This window comes from Pelophylax lessonae (assembly GCF_965119305.1).
Source record: "Pelophylax lessonae genome assembly, chromosome: 1".
Lineage (NCBI taxonomy): Eukaryota > Metazoa > Chordata > Amphibia > Anura > Ranidae > Pelophylax > Pelophylax lessonae.
The window spans coordinates 872071451-872091780 of NC_138768.1; the positions used below are offsets into that span (position 1 = coordinate 872071451).

The 20330-nt window shown below is 42.2% G+C and overlaps 1 protein-coding gene across 1 annotated transcript; it reads right to left on the reverse strand.

Moving 5' to 3' along the window:
- Window positions 1–1697: 1697 nt before the first annotated feature.
- On the reverse strand, window positions 1698–18149 carry LOC309545113 (vomeronasal type-2 receptor 26-like; the record flags this gene model as incomplete). Its single annotated transcript, XM_082244247.1, has 4 exons — window positions 1698–2590; window positions 8735–8858; window positions 11969–12190; window positions 17406–18149. The coding sequence occupies 4 exons, from the start codon at window positions 18147–18149 to the stop codon at window positions 1698–1700; spliced, it is 1983 nt and encodes a 660-aa protein (XP_082100373.1).
- Between the last annotated feature and the right edge of the window lie 2181 nt (window positions 18150–20330).

Below are 20330 nucleotides of genomic sequence, written 5' to 3' on the forward strand. Positions count from 1 at the left end.
GAACACAATGATCACTTTCTAAACAGTGTAGAAAACTGAAGATAGCAGATATACAAATAAAACTTATGTATGAGGATTTGTTTTATACCTGTGTATCATCGGAGGCTGTTCACTTCACTGGGTATATGTGAGGGTTTACATCCACTTTAAATTTAACAATGTTCATTCTCATTATGCTAACAAAATACTAACATCAAAAGAAAGGAGCAAAACCAGGACCTAGGCCTTGTCCCACCCACTCAGCGCTGATGAGTCAGTGACGACGAAACGCGTCAGGGTGAGCACGCAGCTACCTAGACAACCCTGCTAGCGTCCTACGTCACGCCGTCGATACGATCTGGAACCTGGAAGTCCGTGGCGGAGGTCTTCAGTCCTCCGTTCAGCAGCGGTAACAGCGTATGAGCGGCTTGGGCATGGAGATCAGCGGGTATTCCTGGTACAATATTCTACATGCTGTCTTTCTTTTATTTTAATGGATATGAGGACTAAGGAAAACTGGTGATCCCATTGACTAGCCTGTTCCAGGACCGGGATGTGAGTTGGCAGTTGGAAGTGGAGATTTACCTTATATCCAAAAGCGCTTGACCTTTTAATAAGGGTATGTTCCCATTACCTAGGGGATGCACGGTGGAGTGGTTCTTTTACTACTTCTGGGCATTTGAAGAGGACTTTTGGGGACTTTTTTGCACCACTCATTGTTTATTGGCAAAGAGACTTATCAATAACCATACAAATGTTATATAGCAATTTATGATCACATTCATGTTATATGATTTGTATCTTGATTGTTTTACACATCTGAACCTTTTTTTAAAAAGAGTGTACTAGCGCAGCTAGTGTATGTATGAGACCTAGTTTTATGTATGCACCTGTATTGTAAAATACTAACATTAACAATAATAAGGATAAAGCTATAACTACTGGTAGCCCAGTGTTCCTTCATAAATATTAGTGGATAACTTTTTTTGTGTTCAGGTCAGGTCTGAACAGAATTATGTAACATTTGTGGAAAAATATACAGCCAAGAAGTCCAGTACTTGATGCCATTATAGCAAAAACCTTCACAGCCACCATGTATTTCCCTCTGGTGCTCAGATAGGCCGGGATCATGGCAATCCAGACACTGCAGAACACCAGCATGCTGAAGGTGATGTGCTTGGGCATGGAGATCAGTGGGTATTCCTGGTACAATATTCTACATGCTGTCTTTCTTTTATTTTAATGGATTTGAGGACTAAGGAAAACTGGTGATCCCATTGACTAGCCTGTTCCAGGACCGGGATGTGAGTTGGCAGTTGGAAGTGGAGATTTACCTTATATCCAAAAGCGCTTGACCTTTTAATAAGGGTATGTTCCCATTACCTAGGGGATGCACGGTGGAGTGGTTCTTTTACTACTTCTGGGCATTTGAAGAGGACTTTTGGGGACTTTTTTGCACCACTCATTGTTTATTGGCAAAGAGACTTATCAATAACCATACGAATGTTATATAGCAATTTATGATCACATTCATGTTATATGATTTGTATCTTGATTGTTTTACACATCTGAACCTTTTTTTAAAAAGAGTGTACTAGCGCAGCTAGTGTATGTATGAGACCTAGTTTTATGTATGCACCTGTATTGTAAAATACTAACATTAACAATAATAAGGATAAAGCTATAACTACTGGTAGCCCAGTGTTCCTTCATAAATATTAGTGGATAACTTTTTTTGTGTTCAGGTCAGGTCTGAACAGAATTATGTAACATTTGTGGAAAAATATACAGCCAAGAAGTCCAGTACTTGATGCCATTATAGCAAAAACCTTCACAGCCACCATGTATTTCCCTCTGGTGCTCAGATAGGCCGGAATCATGGCAATCCAGACACTGCAGAACACCAGCATGCTGAAGGTGATGTACTTGGCCTCATTAAAACTGTCCGGTAATGTCCTGGCTAGAAAAGCTATAATGAAGCTCACAGCAGCCAGAAGTCCCAAATATCCCAGGACAGAGTAGAAGCCGATAACCGAACCCTCATTACACTGAATGATGATCTTTCCCTGATAATAATGAGTGTCCTGATCCTGGAAGGGGGGAGAAATAAACAACCAAGAGACACAGATTATTACTTGAACCAGTGATGAGACGCAAATGATAAAACTGGGCAGTTTGGCTCTCATCCATCTCCTCCATGGACTCCCAGGTTTGATGGCTTTAAAGGCAATACACACCATGATACTTTTGGCAAGTTGAGAAGAGATGGCAACTGAGAAGATGACACCAAAAGAGGTTACACGCAGCATGCAGGTTACATCTACTGGACGGCCAAAGAACAAGAAGACACAGAGGAAGCTCAACATGATGGAAACCAGGAGAAGATAGCTCAGGTTCCGGTTATTAGCTTTAACAATGGGGGTGTCCCGGTAATGTATAAATATTCCCAATATTAAACCAGTCAGAAGACAAGAGAGTACGGAGACAGGTGAAAATACCGCAACAATGGTATCATTAGTATAGGAGAGAAATTCCACTAATTTTGGAACACACCGATCCTTCTTCTCATTTGGCCATTCATCATCAGGACATTTCATGCAGTTTTCACTGTCTGCAGGAAGAAGAATACCAAGAAAATGAGCATCTGGCCCAGAGCATCTGAGAAAACATAGTTAGATAGTTAGGGATTGCTACTCTGCGACAATATTGCAAACAATCTATGTCAAAAAATTTTGAAAAATGTATACAGGATTTTTTTTTAATAGTGTGGTCTGTCTATGTTTTTTAAATCTTTTTGATGAATAAAAATCTATAATTTTAGATATATGTTATGTACAGAATTATTTGGCACCTTAAAAAATCCTAGTTCTCCTTTACATACATAGTTGTTGAGGTTGAATAAAGACAACAGTCAACATCCAGTTCAACCTGTGTAGGTGTGTGTGACCCTAATCATCTCTCATACCCCTGAATGTTCTGATCCTTGAGATGTACGTCTAAGAGTCTTTTGAAAGCCACCATACTACCGGCAGAAACCACCTCTTGTGGTAGAGAATTCCACAATTGTGTAGCCCAAACAGTAAAGAACCCTCTGCGTTGCCTGAGGTTAAAACGCTTCTCCTCTAATCGCATTGTATGCCCTCGAGTCCTCATGCAATCCTTTCGACTGAATAGCTTTTTTTCTATGCTGAGATCACCATTGAGGTATTTATAAATTGCTATCATGTCCCCTCTCAGGCGTCTCTTCTCCAGGGAGAATAAATCAAGCGATTGCAGACACTCTTCATAATTAAGGTCCTCCAATCCCCTAATTGGTTTAGTTGCCCTTCTCTGGACTCTCTCCAGCCCCAATACATCCCTCCTGAGGACTGGCGACCAGAACTGGACAGAATACTCCAGATGCGGTCGGACCAGAGTTTTATATAGTGGTAGAATTATAGTTTTATCTCTGGAATACATCCCTTTCTTTATGCATGCCAATATTCTGCCTGCTTTGGCAGCTGCCGCTTGACATTGCATGCTATTGCCTAGTCTATCCTCTACTAAGACTCCCAGATCTTTCTCCATTTTTGATTCCCCCAAAGGTTCCCCCCCTAAAGTGTATTGTGCTTTTATGTTTTTAGTCCCCAAGTGCAAAACCTTACACTTCTCCACATTAAACCTCATTTGCCATGTCGTTGCCCACTCTGTTATTTTGTCCACGTCATTCTGTAGGATATCTGCTTCATGCTGTGCAGTTATTGCCCTGCCCAATTTTGTGTCATCTGCAAAAACTGATAACGAACTACTGATCCCGTCCTCAATGCTGTTTATGAATAAATTGAACAAGGTTGGTCCCAGGACTGAGCCTTGGGGGACCCCGCTTACCACCTCAGACCAGTCTGAGTATGCACTGTTTATTACCACCCTTTGGACACGCCCTTTTAGGCAGTTCCGTATCCAAGAGCAAACCCTGCGGTCGATGCCTGCAGACCTTATTTTATAAATTAAGCGCTTGTGGGGAACTGTATCAAACGCCTTAGCGAAATCCAAGTACACCACATCCACTGGTCTGCCCCTATCTAGCTCACAGCTCACCTCCTCATAGAATGTTAAGAGATTGGTTTGACAAGAACGCCCATTTGTAAACCCGTGCTGATTACTGCTGATGATGTTGTTGTCTTTAGCAAACTCTACGATATAGTCCCTTATCATCCCCTCCAGAAGTTTACCTACTATCGATGTCAGACTGACAGGCCTATAATTTCCCAGGACATGCCTCTGGCCCTTTTTTGAATATCGGTATCACGTTAGCTTTCTTCCAATCCCCTGGTACATCTCCTGTCCTAATACTGTCAGCAAAGATCAGGAACAGTGGTCTAGATATAATCTTACTGAGTTCTTTGAGTACTCTCGGGTGTACGCCATCAGGGCCTGGTGATTTATTTGTGTTAATTTTATCCAGTCTTGCCCTGATTTCACCCTCTGTTAGCCATAGCGGCAGGTCCTGTCTATTACTACTAACCATACAGTCATGGTCAGTGTACCCCTCCATTTCCTGAGTAAATACTGACGAGAAAAAAGCATTCAGCATGGTTGCTTTTTCAGTGTCCTCCGTAACCATCCTCCCATCATCGTTAATTATGTGTGCAATATGCTCTGCCCTAGTTTTTTTGCTGTTGATATATTTAAAGAATGTTTTTGGGTTCTTTTTACTATCCTCCGCTATTTGTCTCTCAAAGTTGATTTTAGCCACTTTAATTTTGTGTTTACTTTTCTTATTTGCCTCCTTGTATTGCTCGAAAGCCGATACTGTGCCCTCTGATTTATATTTCTTGAAGGCCATTTTTTTACCCCTAATAAGTTTTTTAACATTACGGTTTAGCCAGCCAGGTTTGAATTTGACTCTTCTAAATGTATTTCCTATAGGAATGCACTGCGAGATGCATTTGTTTAATATGGTCCTAAAGCATTCCCATTTTTCCTCCGTGGTCTGTGTTCCCAGGGTTTGGTCCCAGTTTATTTTCTCCATCATTGAGCACAATTTAGGAAAGTTTGCCCTTCTGAAGTTTAGGGTTCTTATTATCCCCTCTTGCCGTGTTATATTGTTTTTTACGCTAAATGTGATCATCCTGTGATCGCTAGAGCCCAGGTTGTCCTGGACTCCTACCTCCGAGATTAGGTCTGGGTCATTAGTGATCAATAGATCCAGGACTGCGTTTTCTCTAGTAGGAGAATCCACCAACTGAGACATGTAGTTGTCCTGTAAGGTTCCCGTGAATAGACGGGCCTTCTGTCAGTGTGTAGTCCCCTCTTCCCAGTCAATGTCGGGATAATTAAAGTCCCCCAATATGATGACTGATCCCAGTTTTGCCACTTTACCCAACAGTGATATAAATTCCAGCTCTACCTCCTCCCTTTGGCTGGGTGGCCTATAGCAAACCCCCACAATTACTTTTCCCTTTATTTCTTCCCTATGGAGTTCTACCCACACGGATTCTTACTCCATACTCATCCCTTCCATAATATTACTCCTCTCTATCACCCTTACATTATTCTTGACATAAAGACATACCCCTCCCCCTCTTTTAGAGGCTTCTTTTCCTCTCTTATAGTTACATACTTAGTCTGGTTGAAAAAAGTCCATCTAGTTCAATCAATAAAAGGGAAAAAAAACTAATATAATACGATCCCATATACACAATCCTTTACCCACAGTTGGTCCAGAGGAAGGCAAAAAACCCCAATAAAGCATGATCCAATTTGCTCCAGCAGGGGAAAAATGTATTCCTGATCCCCCGAGAGGCAATCAGATATTCCCTGGATCAACTTTACTTTATATTAGTATATTAGTATATTTTGTTCATTTAGGAAATAATCCAGGCCTTTTTAAAGCAATCTACTGAGCTGGCCAAAAACACCTCTGGAGGGAGTCTATTCCACATTTTCACAGCTCTTACGGTGAAGAAACCTTTCCGTATTTGGAGACAAAATCTGTTTCCTCTAGATGTAAAGAGTGCCCCCTTGTCCTCTGTGTTGACCTTAAAGTAAACAACTCAACACCATGTTCACTATATGGACCCCTTATGTATTTATACATGTTGATCATATCCCCCCTTAATCTCCTATTCTCAAGCGAGAATGAATTCAGTTCCTCCAATCTCTCCTTATAGCTGAGCTCCTCCATGCCTCTTATCAGTTTGGTTGTCTTTCTCTGCACTTTCTCCAGTTATCCAATATCCTTTTTGTGAACTGATGCCCAAAACTGAACTGTATATTCCAGATGAGGTTTACTAATGATCTCTACAGGGGCAAAATTACATCTCTCTCTCTGGAGTCCATGCCTCTGTTAATACAAGAAAGGACTTTGCTTGCTATGCAAACTGCATCTTGGCATTGCATGCTACTATTAAGCTTATGATCTACCAGAACACCCAGATCCTTCTCTGCTATGGATTCCCCCAGTTCTACTCCCCCTAGTATGTATGATGCATGCATATTCTTAGCCCCCAAGTGCATAACTTTACATTTATCAACATTAAGCACTTGCGGACCGCCCGCCGCAGATATACTGCGGCAGGCTGGCTCGGTCCGTGGTTGCGCTCCTGGAGGCGAGCACGCACCGCCGGGGGCACGCAGCTGTCCATATTAGGCAGCGGATAAGCCGATCCATGAGGCCGGCGGCCGCAATTGCTGCCGGGCACCCGCGATCACTCCCCACTAAGAGAGAGAATGACGGTCTGCTATTGTAAACACAGCAGACCATTGTTCTCTCTGAAATTAACACAGAGCGCCTGTGTTCCTCCTATTTAGGATCACAGGTCTCTGTGTTGATTCTATAGGTCCCTCCCCCATACAGTTAGAAAACACTCCCCTATGCTCACACTTAACCCTTTGAGCACCCCTGGGATAACCCCATTCCCTGCCAATATTATTACCGTAACAGTGCATATTTTTAGCACTGATTACTGTAGTAATGTCACTGTTCCCCCTAAAAGTGTTAAAAATATCAGTTAGGGTCCTGATCTGTCCGCCGCAATGTCGCAGTCCCGCAAAAAATTGCTGATCACCGCCGTTAAAAAAAAAATAATAAAAATAACATAAATCTTTCCCCTAGTTTGTAGACGTGATAACTTTTGCGCAAATCAATTAAAATGAGCTTATTGGGATTTTTTTTTACCAAAAACATTTAGCAGAATACAAATTGGCCTAAAATAATGAAAACATTGGATTTTTTTTTTGTGGGAATGTTATGTAGCACCCTCCTAGGTAGGTGCTAGGTAGGTAAAGCCTCGTGTCTCAATCTGCTTATCAGGGGAGCCTGATTGTTAGTTAGGCCTGTTGCATGTGTCCATGTGTGATTCATCTGGCCTGAGGGAGTGTCCCCACTGTATCAAATAGGGGAGACTGTTGGACAGTGGAGGAAACCCAGCCAGTGACACACAAACAGTGGCGCATCCTGGGATATGTTATAAAAGCCAAGGGCACATGTGACAGGGGTCTTTGGGCAGGATGCCAGGTTTTAGAAGGAGGGTGACATTTGTCTCTCCTTCTGCTGCAGTGGGGGGTGGTCACAGGCGGTCGGCCTTGTGGACCAGGAGTGTGGAGCTGAGCCCGTAGGTCCAGGAAGCTGACAAGTGGAGTTGGTGGCAGAGCAACCTTGGGAAAAACAGTGTCCGTGAGTACCGGGAAGCTTGCCAGGGGTCTGCCCAGGAAGGGGACCACTCCAGTTGAGAGTCAGTGGACAGGTGTCAGCGCACTCAGCAAGTGAGAAAGGGGGTGCCAAGTTAGAACCCTGAAGAGTGATTCAAGTGGGAACATATTTGCAATCTTCACTTCAGTGGCAAGGTGAAGCAGCGGCCTTGCCGCACACTACAGTTAGTTGTCCTCAAGATTGTGCATAGTTCATAGTTGGAGTATCCCACTCATTCCTTCTCCCATCCCAGTTCCAAATAAAAACACAAAAAAACCAACATCCCCTGGATTGATTATTGACTGAACCAAGGCCTTTTGATGCTAATTTTCGGCTATCAGTTGCTAAGGGTAACCCAGGGGAATCCAGAAATTGCAATACTCAGCAGTCCTCTAGGGGGCAGTGCTACAGTTATATAACAGAAAGTGAACAATATTGTTTTTTTTTCTCAGAATTGTTGCTCTTTTTTTGTTTATAGCACAACAAACTAAAATCGCACAGGTGATCAAATAGCACCATAGGAAAGCTCTATTTGTGAGGAAAAAATGGACATACATTTTATTTAGGCACAGCGTTACACGACCGTACAATTGTCTGTTAAAGTAATGCAGTACCGAATCGCAAAAAAATGTCCTGGTCATTAACCACTTGCCAACCAAATTTTCTCCCTGTGCCTGCGTGGGTTTTCTCCGGGTACTCCATTTTCCTCCCACGCTCCAAAGACATGCTGGTAAGTTAATTGGCTCCTGTCTAAATTGGCCCCAGTATGTGTATGTATGAATGTGAGTTAGGGACCTTAGACTGTAAGCTCCTTGAGGGCGGGGACTGATGTCAATGTACAATATATTTGTGAAGTGCTGCTTAAATTGATGGCGCTATATCAGTACATGTAACAAATAGGTAGCAGTAGCAAAATAAAACTGGGCAGGGCTGATACCATTCTTTTGATTTCATTCCACAAACTCCTGTGTGCAGTCAGCTGACAACAGCACTTAGGAGCTAAATACATTTCTGGCAGGATCAACAGGTATCTTTCTCTACTTGCAGGAACCTTTAAAGTGATAAAATGTGTGAAAACCCTACCGGAAATATTGGAGATCTCTCCTTCTGGACACGAGACACACTCATAGCAACATTTATGGATGGAAGATGCAAACTTTTTTCTGCTGCCAGGTAAACAGGGATCTGAGCACCGAGATACCGGAACCTGAAATCAGATATTATTATCGTTATTATAATTTAAACGTCCATCATTTCTCATGAGGCTGTACAAACTAAGTGTTACAAATAGGACTGAGGTTCAGGCTTTCCTCTCCCATGGGTTGAACCACTTGCCAACCAGCCACCGTAGTTATACGGCGGCAGGTCGGCAGGTTCCCACCAATCACGGTACCTCTACGGCGGTCCGTGGGAGCGATCCTGGGGGTGCGCGCGCACGCGCGCCCACTCGGCAGCGGAGAGGCCAACCTGCGGGGTAGGCAGCCGCAATTGCCACAGGACACCAGTGATCGCTCCCAGTGGAGAGAGAACGGCGGTCCTGTGTGCGGCCGCTACACTGAACCGGGGCCAATGCATTGTGTGAAACCGAGTCCTCCGTGAGGACCGGAAGTGGTGCATGGATGACGTCACCAGAAGTTATCGATCGGATACAGGTGGGTCACAAAGACCCCACAAGCCTGTGATCCCTTTATCCTTTGGTGGATCTACCATCGGATGCTGACATCTATCATCAGGGAGCACCTTTTTCCACCTTGGGTTACCCGATGTTATTGGAGTCCCACGACCACCACCAGGGATCCCCACAGAACTCCAAAGAGATTCAGAGGCTTTAGGATTCGGTTTGGAAGTACATTTATTGATCAATTATTTTAATCCGTGTGTGTCCATTAAACCTTCAATGCTTACTATGAGACTATTTTTGGGGTCATTATTTAAATTTTACTAACTATATGTGCACGCTAGAGCGCCATCCTTCTTTTCTGTTTGGGCCAAACATTGGCTGTTCTCCCATTCGGCCAACATCTGAATTATCAGGGCGTTTGACCATTTGTTCTGCCCCTTGAACGACCAAAATACTTCCGCACAATGCATTGAAAGCCCTGGTTGACTGAAGCAATGAAAGCTTGGCCCAATCAGGGCACATAGTACTATCAGAACCACGATTGGACACTGTCATGATGACTCTATCCAATCATGGCTCATTGCTCTTAGTCCCTCCCCACACTATAAAAGCATTCTTCCCATAATGACCATTTTCAGTGTGATATTGGCATGTAGAAAAATAGACCAGGACTCTGTGCAGTGCTACTAGAGTTAGTGTGATATAGTGGGCTATTGTGATGCTATTGTGAGTGTAAATTATTAGTTTAGTGTTAATCTAGTGATAGTTCAGTCAGTGTAAGTATGGTGCGACCATTCATTTTTACTTTAGTGTCAGTTTATTTTGTCAGGGCAGGTTTCCTGCAGTATATTTCAGTGCGTTATTGCACGTTTACTGCAGTATATTGCAGTGCGTTAGCGCACGCTTAACACAGTATATTTCAGTGCATTGATGCACGTTTACCACAGTATATTGTAGTGCATTAGTGCATGCTTAACACAGTAGATTTGAGTGCATTGGTGCATGTTTACCGCAGTATATTGTAGTGCATTAGTGCACACTTAACACAGTACATTTCAGTGTGTTGGTGCACATTTACCACAGTATATTGCAATGCGTTGGTGCACGTTTACCACAGTATATTGCAATGCGTTGGTGCGCGTTTACCGCAGTATATCGTAGTGCATTAGTGCACGCTTAACACAGTACATTTGAGTGCATTGGTGCATGTTTACCGCAGTATATTGTAGTGCATTAGTGCACACTTAACACAGTACATTTCAGTGTGTTGGTGCACATTTACCACAGTATATTGCAATGCGTTGGTGCGCGTTTACCACAGTATATTGCAATGCGTTGGTGCATGTTTACCGCAGTATATTGTAGTGTATTAGTGCATGCTTAGGACAGTACATTTCAGTGTGTTATTGCATGTTTACCACAGTATATTGCAGTGCTGTAGTGCTTGCTTGACGCAGTGCATTAGTGCAAGTTTTACGCACTATATTTCAGTGCATTATTGCACGTTTACCGCAGTATATTGCAGTGCGTTAGTGCATGTTTAACTCAGTACATTTTAATGCGTTGGTGCACGTTTACAGCTGTATGTTGCCATGCGCTAGTGCATATTTTGTAACGCAACCTGGTGTGGTTTGTAGATATATAAAACTCAATAAAAATGAATGCAAAAATAATCAACCAATAAATCAATATCAATGCAAAGTGCCAGAGTGCAATAGATATAAATGTGTGCAAACAGTGCTGAAACTGATATTCCTTTACCCACCACTGGAGGCAGTGGTGTAAAAATAGAAATAGAAAATAATCAACCAATAAATCAATAATCAATATCAATGCAAAGTGCCAGAGTGCAATAGATATACATGTGTGCAGTGCTGAAACTGATATTCCTTTACTCACCACTGGAGGGAGTGGTGTGCAGATAAATAAAAATAGGTATTTAAACGAGCACTTATTTAGGTGAGTAAATTAATGTGCGTGATCTATTATTATTATTATTAATGTGCGTGATGCCAGTATGCAATCCAAAATAATATATGATAAGCTAAGGTGCTAAGAGTGAGTGACCTTCAGTGCATGGTCTAATAAAGCTGACTGTTCAAAAATTATGCAACACAGGCAATATCACGTGTCAATGCATATAATCACATGAAAGCAATGATTTTAAGGGTCCTTTCACTCGAGCGATCCGCCTGAAAAAACTGACAGGCGGATCTGATCGGATCCTCCATGCATCCCTATGGGGCAGCGGATGTCAGCGGTGACATGTCCGCTGATACCCGCTGCCATCCGTATCCAATCCTGTCCGTGAAATCCGGACGGATGGAAACCCTATTTCCCATCCGTCCAGGGGATCGGATCGGATGAGAGCGGACAGGCGGTCTGTTCTCATCTGATTCCCCCATAGAGATGCATGGGGCTCTGACACCTCCCTGTCCACACACAGAGCAGAGAGGGAGCTGTCACCTGCCTGCTCAGCGGGGGATCAGTGTATCAAACCCCCGCTGAGCTGCACAGATCCGCCTACGGAGGAGGACCGTGTGAAAGAAGCAATCAACAATCTCCAAAAATTACCCCTTTCGTGGACATCCACATTTTCTAGTATATCTTAAAACAAGGCTAAACGATCTCTATAAATCCAATTATGAACCTCCTCAGCAAACGATATAAACAGAAAACATCAAGTAATGTCTTACTTTGCCGCTTTTCCAGTAGCGGGGATTACTCATATTGGGAAATGTTTTAGGCACAAAGTCTGGGCCTCGAAGAGTGGAAATTGTGGTATACAAACCATGTGAATCGTCAAGAAAACGCCAACTTTGTAAAATAAGATTAGTTAGAATTTCTTTCCTCTCATTAAAGTAGGTCTTGTCTCCAGCTGAGTCCACAAAATGAACATTTCTCACATATCTGTGCAGCTTTACATGGAAGACAGAAATACACTCGTTATCATATACAGTTATACAAAGTCTAAAAAAAAAAAATACAAAGTGGTCATATTCAATGTACAAGGTGACATTTCTATAAGTGTAATTAGAAAATAATGAATCAGGAGAATCACACATGCTTTATTTTTTCATTATCCTACAATATTTCCATGTACATCTCTCTGATATGCAAAGAATACTCCAACCCACTAATCCAGAGAATCATCAAGCATTTATCAGGATAATAATTTTAGGAGGCATACAGATTATCAGGCATTCCAGCACCCCTTGGTAATGCACACTTGACCATGGCTTTGTCAGCTTCTTGGGTGGAGAGGGTTGGTGCCACTCTGGAAGGTTATTTGCAGGGCAGCCACGTGGTCCAGCTATTCCACGTTCGCAAAAGCATTATTGCCTGGTCTTCTAGTAAGGAGCAGGCATTTGGATGAAAAGTCCTCCAGTAGTACCGCCCTAAGTTTCTTGCTCATCATCTCAGAGGCTGTCTTGGAAGACGAGAAGAGAAAACCGGAGTTAGGGTTACCGGTAAATCTTTTTCTAGGAGTTTTCCAGGACAGCCTGGCTTCCCACCCAGGTTCTTTGGTTGCCCAATTGGTGAGTACTGTTGGTATTGTGTCTTTGAGTGCCTTCCGGCGGTTCATGAGGATACTGAAGGAGGAGGCATATGCGGGCTATGCTTTGGGAGGGCTTGATGTCAGAACTGGGTGGATAGTCATATGATTGGCCAATCTCAGATATTTTATTTATCCATTTAGGTGGTAATGACATTGAACCAATTTTTCCATACCTGTTTGACTGAGGCATATAATTGAAATTTTTTGTACAGCAAGGCCAATTCTTTCTTTCATTATGAGTACCTCCATAGGATTACAGTGTGAAGGCACCACCAGCACCCAAAGACCAATTTTTCTGCACCTGTTTGACCAGGGAATGTAATTAAAATTTTTGACTGCAAGGCCAATTTTTGCTTTCATCAAGAGTACTTCTATAGATAGGGTTTCAGTGTAAAGGCACCACTAACACCCAATTACCAATTGTTCTGCACCTGCTTGACCGGGGTATATAATTTCAGTTTTTTAAAGCAAGGCTAACTCTTGCTTTCATCAAGAGTACCTCTATAGGATTATAGTGTGAAGGCACCACCAATACCCAAATACCAATTCTTCAGCACTTGTTACTTCTATCAAAAGTCTGCAAAAGAAACACCAGAGTTTATCTAAACAAACATTGCTAACCTTGGCCTGAGTGTACTATATTTGGCTTCTTTACATAAGGGTGGTTCACTGTGGTGAAAAACTTTGTTATTTCAATCCAAAGTCTGCCAAAGAGACACCAGCATTTATCCAAAAAAATCTCTAATCTTGATCCGAGTGCACTAAATTGGGGCCTCATCATACAGACTGCCCCCCCCCCCCCCCATGCCGTTGTTTACAAAAATAAAGAAAGCTTGCAGGGAAAATCAATTGAAATACCATTTTTTTTATTTATAAATATCAGTTTTGCTGCAGCAGGCTCTATACATTACAGATGTAGATGTACAGATGCACCACTTTACAGGCAGACTGAGGGGACTCCCCAGGCACTATATTAAAAGGAAGTTTTAATTTTTATTGTTTCACTTTAAGCATCATTAAAATCCCCACTCCTTTAAAAGTTATAATTTTTAAAAACACTTTTTTGCATTGATACATGTCCCCCAGGGCAGTACCCAGGTCCCCATACCCTTTTTATGATTAATAGCTTGCATATAGGCCTTCAAAAGGGGTACTTTTGATTTTTCAGATTTGGGACCCTTAGACTTTAATAGGGTTTGTGGCTCAGGTCCAAACTTTTGCGATGTTCGAGAGTTCTGGCGCAAATCGAATCGGGGGGTGGTTCGGCCCATCAGTACTGCCTGTAGGAAGATGAAATGCCTAGAGTGGAGGTGAGATGTCAGGAAGGGAGGTGAGGTGCTGTTCTGTAGTGAAAACACTGATGTGGTCTTCCACAAAATGGCACCTGTGGACACCATTTTGTTGACAACCACAGCTATGCTTTCATGGTTTCATGCATTTCCAGATTTATGTAGCAATGGGAGCTGTGTTCCCAAATACCAGGTTATACTAGTTCAAAGAACACATACAGTCAGGTCCATCAATATTGGGACCTCAACACAATTCTAATCTTTTTGGCTCTATACACCACCACAATGGATTTGAAATTAAACAAACAAGATGTGCTTTAACTGCAGACTTTCAGCTTTAATTCGAGGGTATTTACATCCAAATCAGGTGAAAGGTATAGGAATTACAACAGTTTGTATATGTGCCTCCCACTTTTTAAGGGACCAAAAGTAATGGGACAGATTAACAATCATAAATCAAACTTTCACTTTTTAATACTTGGTTGAAAATCCTTTGCAGTCAATTACAGCCTGAAGTCTGGAATGCATAGACATCACCAGCCGCTGGGTTTCATCACTGGTGATGCTCTGCCAGGCCTCTACTGCAACTGTCTTCAGTTCCTGCTTGTTCTTGGGGCATTTTCCCTTCAGTTTTGTCTTCAGGAAGTGAAATGCATGCTCAATCGGATTCAGGTCAGGTGATTGACTTGGCCATTGCATAACATTCCACTTCTTTCCCTTAAAAAACTCTTTGGTTGCTTTTGCAGTATGCTTCGGGTCATTGTCCATCTGCACTGTGAAGCGCCGTCCAATGAGTTCTGAAGCATTTGGCTGAATATGAGCAGATAATATTGCCCAAAACACTTGAGAATTCATCCTGCTGCTTTTGTCAGTAATCACATCATCAATAAATACAAGAGAACCAGTTCCATTGGCAGCCATACATGCCCACGTCATGACACTACCACCACCATGCTTCACTGATGAGGTGGTATGCTTTGGATCATGAGCAGTTCCTTTCCTTCTCCATACTCTTCTCTTCCCATCACTCTGGTACAAGTTGATCTTGGTCTCATCTGTCCATAGGATGTTGTTCCAGAACTGTGAAGGCTTTTTTAGATGTTGTTTGGCAAACTCTAATCTGGCCTTCCTGTTTTTGAGGCTCACCAATCGTTTTCATCTTGTGGTGAACCCTCTGTATTCATTCTGGTGAAATCTTCTCTTGATTGTTGACTTTGACACACATACACCTACCTCCTGGAGAGTGTTCTTGATCTGGCCATCTGTTGTGAAGGGCGTTTTCTTCACCAGGGAAAGAATTCTTCGGTCATCCACCACAGTTGTTTTCCGTGGTCTTCCGGGTCTTTTGGTGGTGCTGAGCTCACCGGTTGCGTTCTTTCTTTTTAGGGATGTTACAAACAGATGATTTGGCCACACCTAATGTTTTTGCTATCTCTCTGATGGGTTTGTTTTGTTTTTTCAGCCTAATGATGGCTTGCTTCACTGATAGTGACAACTCTTTGGATCACATATTGAGAATTGAGAGCAACAGATTCCAAATGCAAATAGCACACTTGAAATGAGCTCTGGACCTTTTATCTGCTCCTTGTAAATGGGATAATGAGGGAATAACACACACCTGGCCATGGAACAGCTGAGCAGCCAATTGTCCCATTACTTTTGGTCCCTTAAAAAGTGGTAGGCACATATACAAACTGATGTAATTCCTACACCTTTCACCTGATCAAATTAAAGCTGAAAGTCTGCAGTTAAAGCACATCTTGTTTGTTTAATTTCAAATCCATTGTGGTGGTGTATAGAGCCAAAACGATTAGAATTGTGTTGATGTCCCAATATTTATGGACCTGAATGTATATCCTTCACTACCTCTACAGAAGGGCTAACAGTTTCTGATTGTCTTTACATGCCTGGCTGGCTTGTCTGTGATTTGACCTGGAGACTATCTTTCTACTCAGGTAGCCATATTTATCCTGCCATGGAACAATATGTGGGGGGCTGGGTTGTTCTCTCAGGGGACATTTTGTGGACTAGTGCTTTAAGACTCAAACTTCCCCCTCCCCCCCGTGGAGTTCACGTGGTGACTCCTCTGTGATGTTTACCAGTGTTGTTTTTGGGGCAAAAGTCCTCAGGCTGGTTTGTCCTTCTTTTTATTTTTTTGGACAGTTAAGTTATGCTGGCGAGACAGGGAGAGACGATTTTTCTGTTTGGTTTTTTTTTCAAATCAAGTTTTTTTTTTTTTTTTAATAAACGATTTATTGGGAAATAGAAAAAGAACAATAACAACAAGTAGCAAGATGTCAAAGCCAAATGATACAAGGTAATACAACAGAAAACATCGTACATTGTACATTGTACCCATATCCCGTTGTCAGTGGTACAAGAAAATGGAACATAATGTGTTAAATTAGAACAGGGCGAACTAAACCATGTCAACTCAGAGGTACAGTACAATGGTGTACAAAAGTAATATGGGCGCATGCCCAAGCTCACCACGAGTGAGTGGCAGGTATAAGAGGGCTTCCACACGGGGAAGAAGCACTCTTCAATGGGATATAGAGAGAAACTACCTGTGGATTTGTGAAAGGTGCAGTGGGGAGGCAGCAAAAATTATATCTAGACGGGGCACCCCAGAAACGGACACCCCCAAGGGGAACTAGCTGTGTCCGACTCCATGGGGTGGCCATCCGGAGGTGTTAGCTAACGACTCCCCATAGAATGAAGGGACATAGGGACAGTGGGAGGTGGGAAAGTGGGTTAGGACGAACAACACAAAGAGACAAACGCAAGGGGCGTCTCATGACAAAGGATGGAAAAGACGGTGAGGTGGGGAGGAAAGGGAAATAGGAGAAGCAAGGTATAGAAGGGAGAATGAGGGTGAAAGAAAGAAGGATAAAAAAAAAAAAAAAAAGGGGGGGTTGGGGGGTGAGGAAGGGTAGGCAAAGGGCAGAAGGGAGACAACAGTATGCCAGCTGATGGAGAGAAATGTAGGTGCATTTCCCCTGACTTAGGCTGGATGACAGAGGTAATCTGTAACCATGTATTAAATCTAACTGGTCATTAGGCGGTGATAATCATCCGAAACGGAAAAGTCGATCCACAGGGCCCAAGTGTCATCAAGTCAAGTTGTTTGTTTCATTTCAAATCCATTGTGGTGGTGTATTGAGCCAAAAAGATTAGAATTGTGTTGATGTCCCAATATTTATAGACCTGACTGTATATATATGAATCTGGACTGTGAATGTGTCTTAGGATCATAGTAATATAAACAATTATAATCTAACTTACTATGTGCTGGAATCCATTTTGTTCAGATTTATTGTCCATCATGTACATTTCATGTAGAGCTCTGGCCAGAATAAATACAGTCATATTTGCATAGGAAGGTATAGGTGTATAACCAGTTAATATGTATGACCAATCTGTTAAATTAGGACAAGGTTTTAAAGGATCCGTAAGGAAATTTTCAAAAAAAACATCATTTTTGTATAGATTTGGGGAAAGGCACTCAAACCTGACAATCCAAATGTCTTCTAGTATTGGGTCATGTAAGTATTTAGGAAAAAAGCCATGATTATAAATATTGTAGTCTAGGTTGGATTTTTGTGGCCATAAAAATATGAAGCTGCAGTTGATTGTTGTAAAGTCACCCTTGTACAGATTACTTAGTTTACTCCATGATGGTGGGAAAATAAATGTGATATTTCCAAAAACAGAGGGTATATGAGAAGCAAGCAGATAAAATTGCTTTGTGTAAGGCCCACACACTATGACAACTTTAGCTGTTGATTTACTAATAGTTCTTATTTTCTGAATATCATTTTCAATATGCATGATGAGTGGAATGATATATTCTGTGCAGATCCCATGTTGGCTCAGCATCTTACTCAGTTCTTGGGATTCCTCATCACCGCTGCCATCCTCTGATGATAATATTCCAACCCAATCCCACCCAAAATGCTGCAATAACTTAAAAATAGCTGCATAACGGGCCCGGTCGTCTGGTGTCATACGGAATAATGTTGGATACATTTTTCCATCACTCGGGAGGGTGTCAATGACTCGATAACTGATCTGGGAAATATTTTAATGGGATATTTTTATTCAGACAATGAAAATATGAGAAATGTAATATATAAATGGCACACAATGATCTCTTGTCATAGCACAGAATTTATATCATAGAGATCTAAGCGTATGACAGCACATAATGCCTACTTACCTTCTCCAGCCTCACATCCAGCCTGTGACGGATTTCGGACACCCCGACTTAGTATCTCCGCCAAGAATCTGCTTCCTAAGCTCTGGAACACGAGATCTGTGAATCTAGCTATAGTTACCCCAAGAACTCGACAGTTCAAGTTTTGGAGTCAACCAGAATAACAACTGTTTATTCAAACACAGGCACAAAAAGATATACACTCTGGGACAATCCCCCCTCCCCCTTAGCAGCAAATCCGCATACACATACACATATACATCCCATAATAGGTTGATCATAAGGCAGACAGAAACAATAGAATAATGGGATACAGGTACTTAACAACAACAAACCCCACCCCACCTATCTAGCAAGGGTCTATGAGACACTCCTGCAATATTCTAGCAATCTGAAAAGTCAAATTGTTTATCTTCATATATTTTCTGAGGGATATTGTTCAGAAATATTATTGTCCCAAGTGAAAGAGCTCCTCACTCTTTCAACACAAACTACACATATAGAACCCAGGGTAACCGGGGTAATGCGAAATGCAGTGTGGTTGTACAGCGAGTCAGATTAGGGCAGACCCGACAGGGGTTCTTGGTCACCCTGTGCCCCTAATAGACACAGGGTGACTTAAACATAAGAGGGGCAGGGGAAGCTGGACAAGGAGTTTCCCGACCTCTCTAAAGTAATCTGGGTTCCACGAGGCCCCCCAACCAAAGTGACTCCTGTCACACAGCCCTTAATTCACCTACAACAACTACTTACTCTGGGGCTGGTGTAAAATAATAAGAGTAAACTCAAGCATCATACTAAGTGCAGCATATTTGGGCTTTATTAGAAAACACAAGAAAGTTACTCACAAAGGTGTAAGCATCAAATACATGTAGCATGTGTAGTTGGCACTTCAACAAATGATCCCTGTCTGTGGAGCGACCGTTCAAGATGGCCTCATGCTTGTGGGGACGCTGCCGGTGGATGCTGGCACTTCCTTGGGCCGTGGAACGCAGGGGCGACTCCTCCTGGCATTACTTCCCAGATGTGAAGGGATGCCGTGGACGACGCGTTTCTTCTTCAGGCCTATGTAGCGCCATTTTGAGTATGGGTTGATATGAAGATGGAAGGGAGCTACTGGGCTATAAGTTCCAGTGGTTCCTCCGGATGTAAAAAACTTCTAAATATAACATGAAAGTAACTATAATCAAGAAATCCATGACAGTACATATATAACAGGATGGAGAATTGTAAATAAAAAATAAAATATGGGATATAAAATATGTAATCCTTTAAATAAGTGAAGCATTATTTATATTAAAATGCCACCATTACACTCACTAAAGGTATATGTAATGGTATAACTTTATGGACAAATAAAATAGGATTACTCAGAATCCAAATATAAAAAAAAAAAAATACAAATTACAAATTTAAAGTTAGTTCAGTATCCTTAGTGTGATTACACTCATATGGGGCTTATGTAGAGATGTTTGTAAAAATAGGGGCTCCTGTATGGTGTGCATGGATGAAAGGGAGATGTGGAGTTGTGGAAAAAGAAAAGGGGGAAAGGGGGTTCAGATTAGGGTGTTAAACTCTATCTCCTCATTTAGCCCGCCCGACATGAGAGTAAATACAATAGGTTTCTCTCTGGCAGAGGTGCTTGAAACGCTCTACCATAGGGAAAGTGCCTAGTATGGATTCGATGACATACACTCTGAGTCCAATAGAAGATTTTCCATGGTGTTCTGAAAAGTGTCGGGGAACACTGTGCCTATCATCCTCTACAAAGTGACAGTGTTCCCCGAACCCTTTTCCTCAAAGTGTCACCCATGGGCAGAAAAATTTTATAGTCAAAGGCAAAATTTCAAGAATTTTTTCAATTGTTCCACGGAATTTGTGGTCTATTGCCTGACTTGTCCTTGTGTCCTAAATTACGTAGGAAGAAGCATCCGCACTTAAGTGTATTTACATTTTTGAAATTGCCGCCGGTTACACCCCCCTGCGTTGCAACG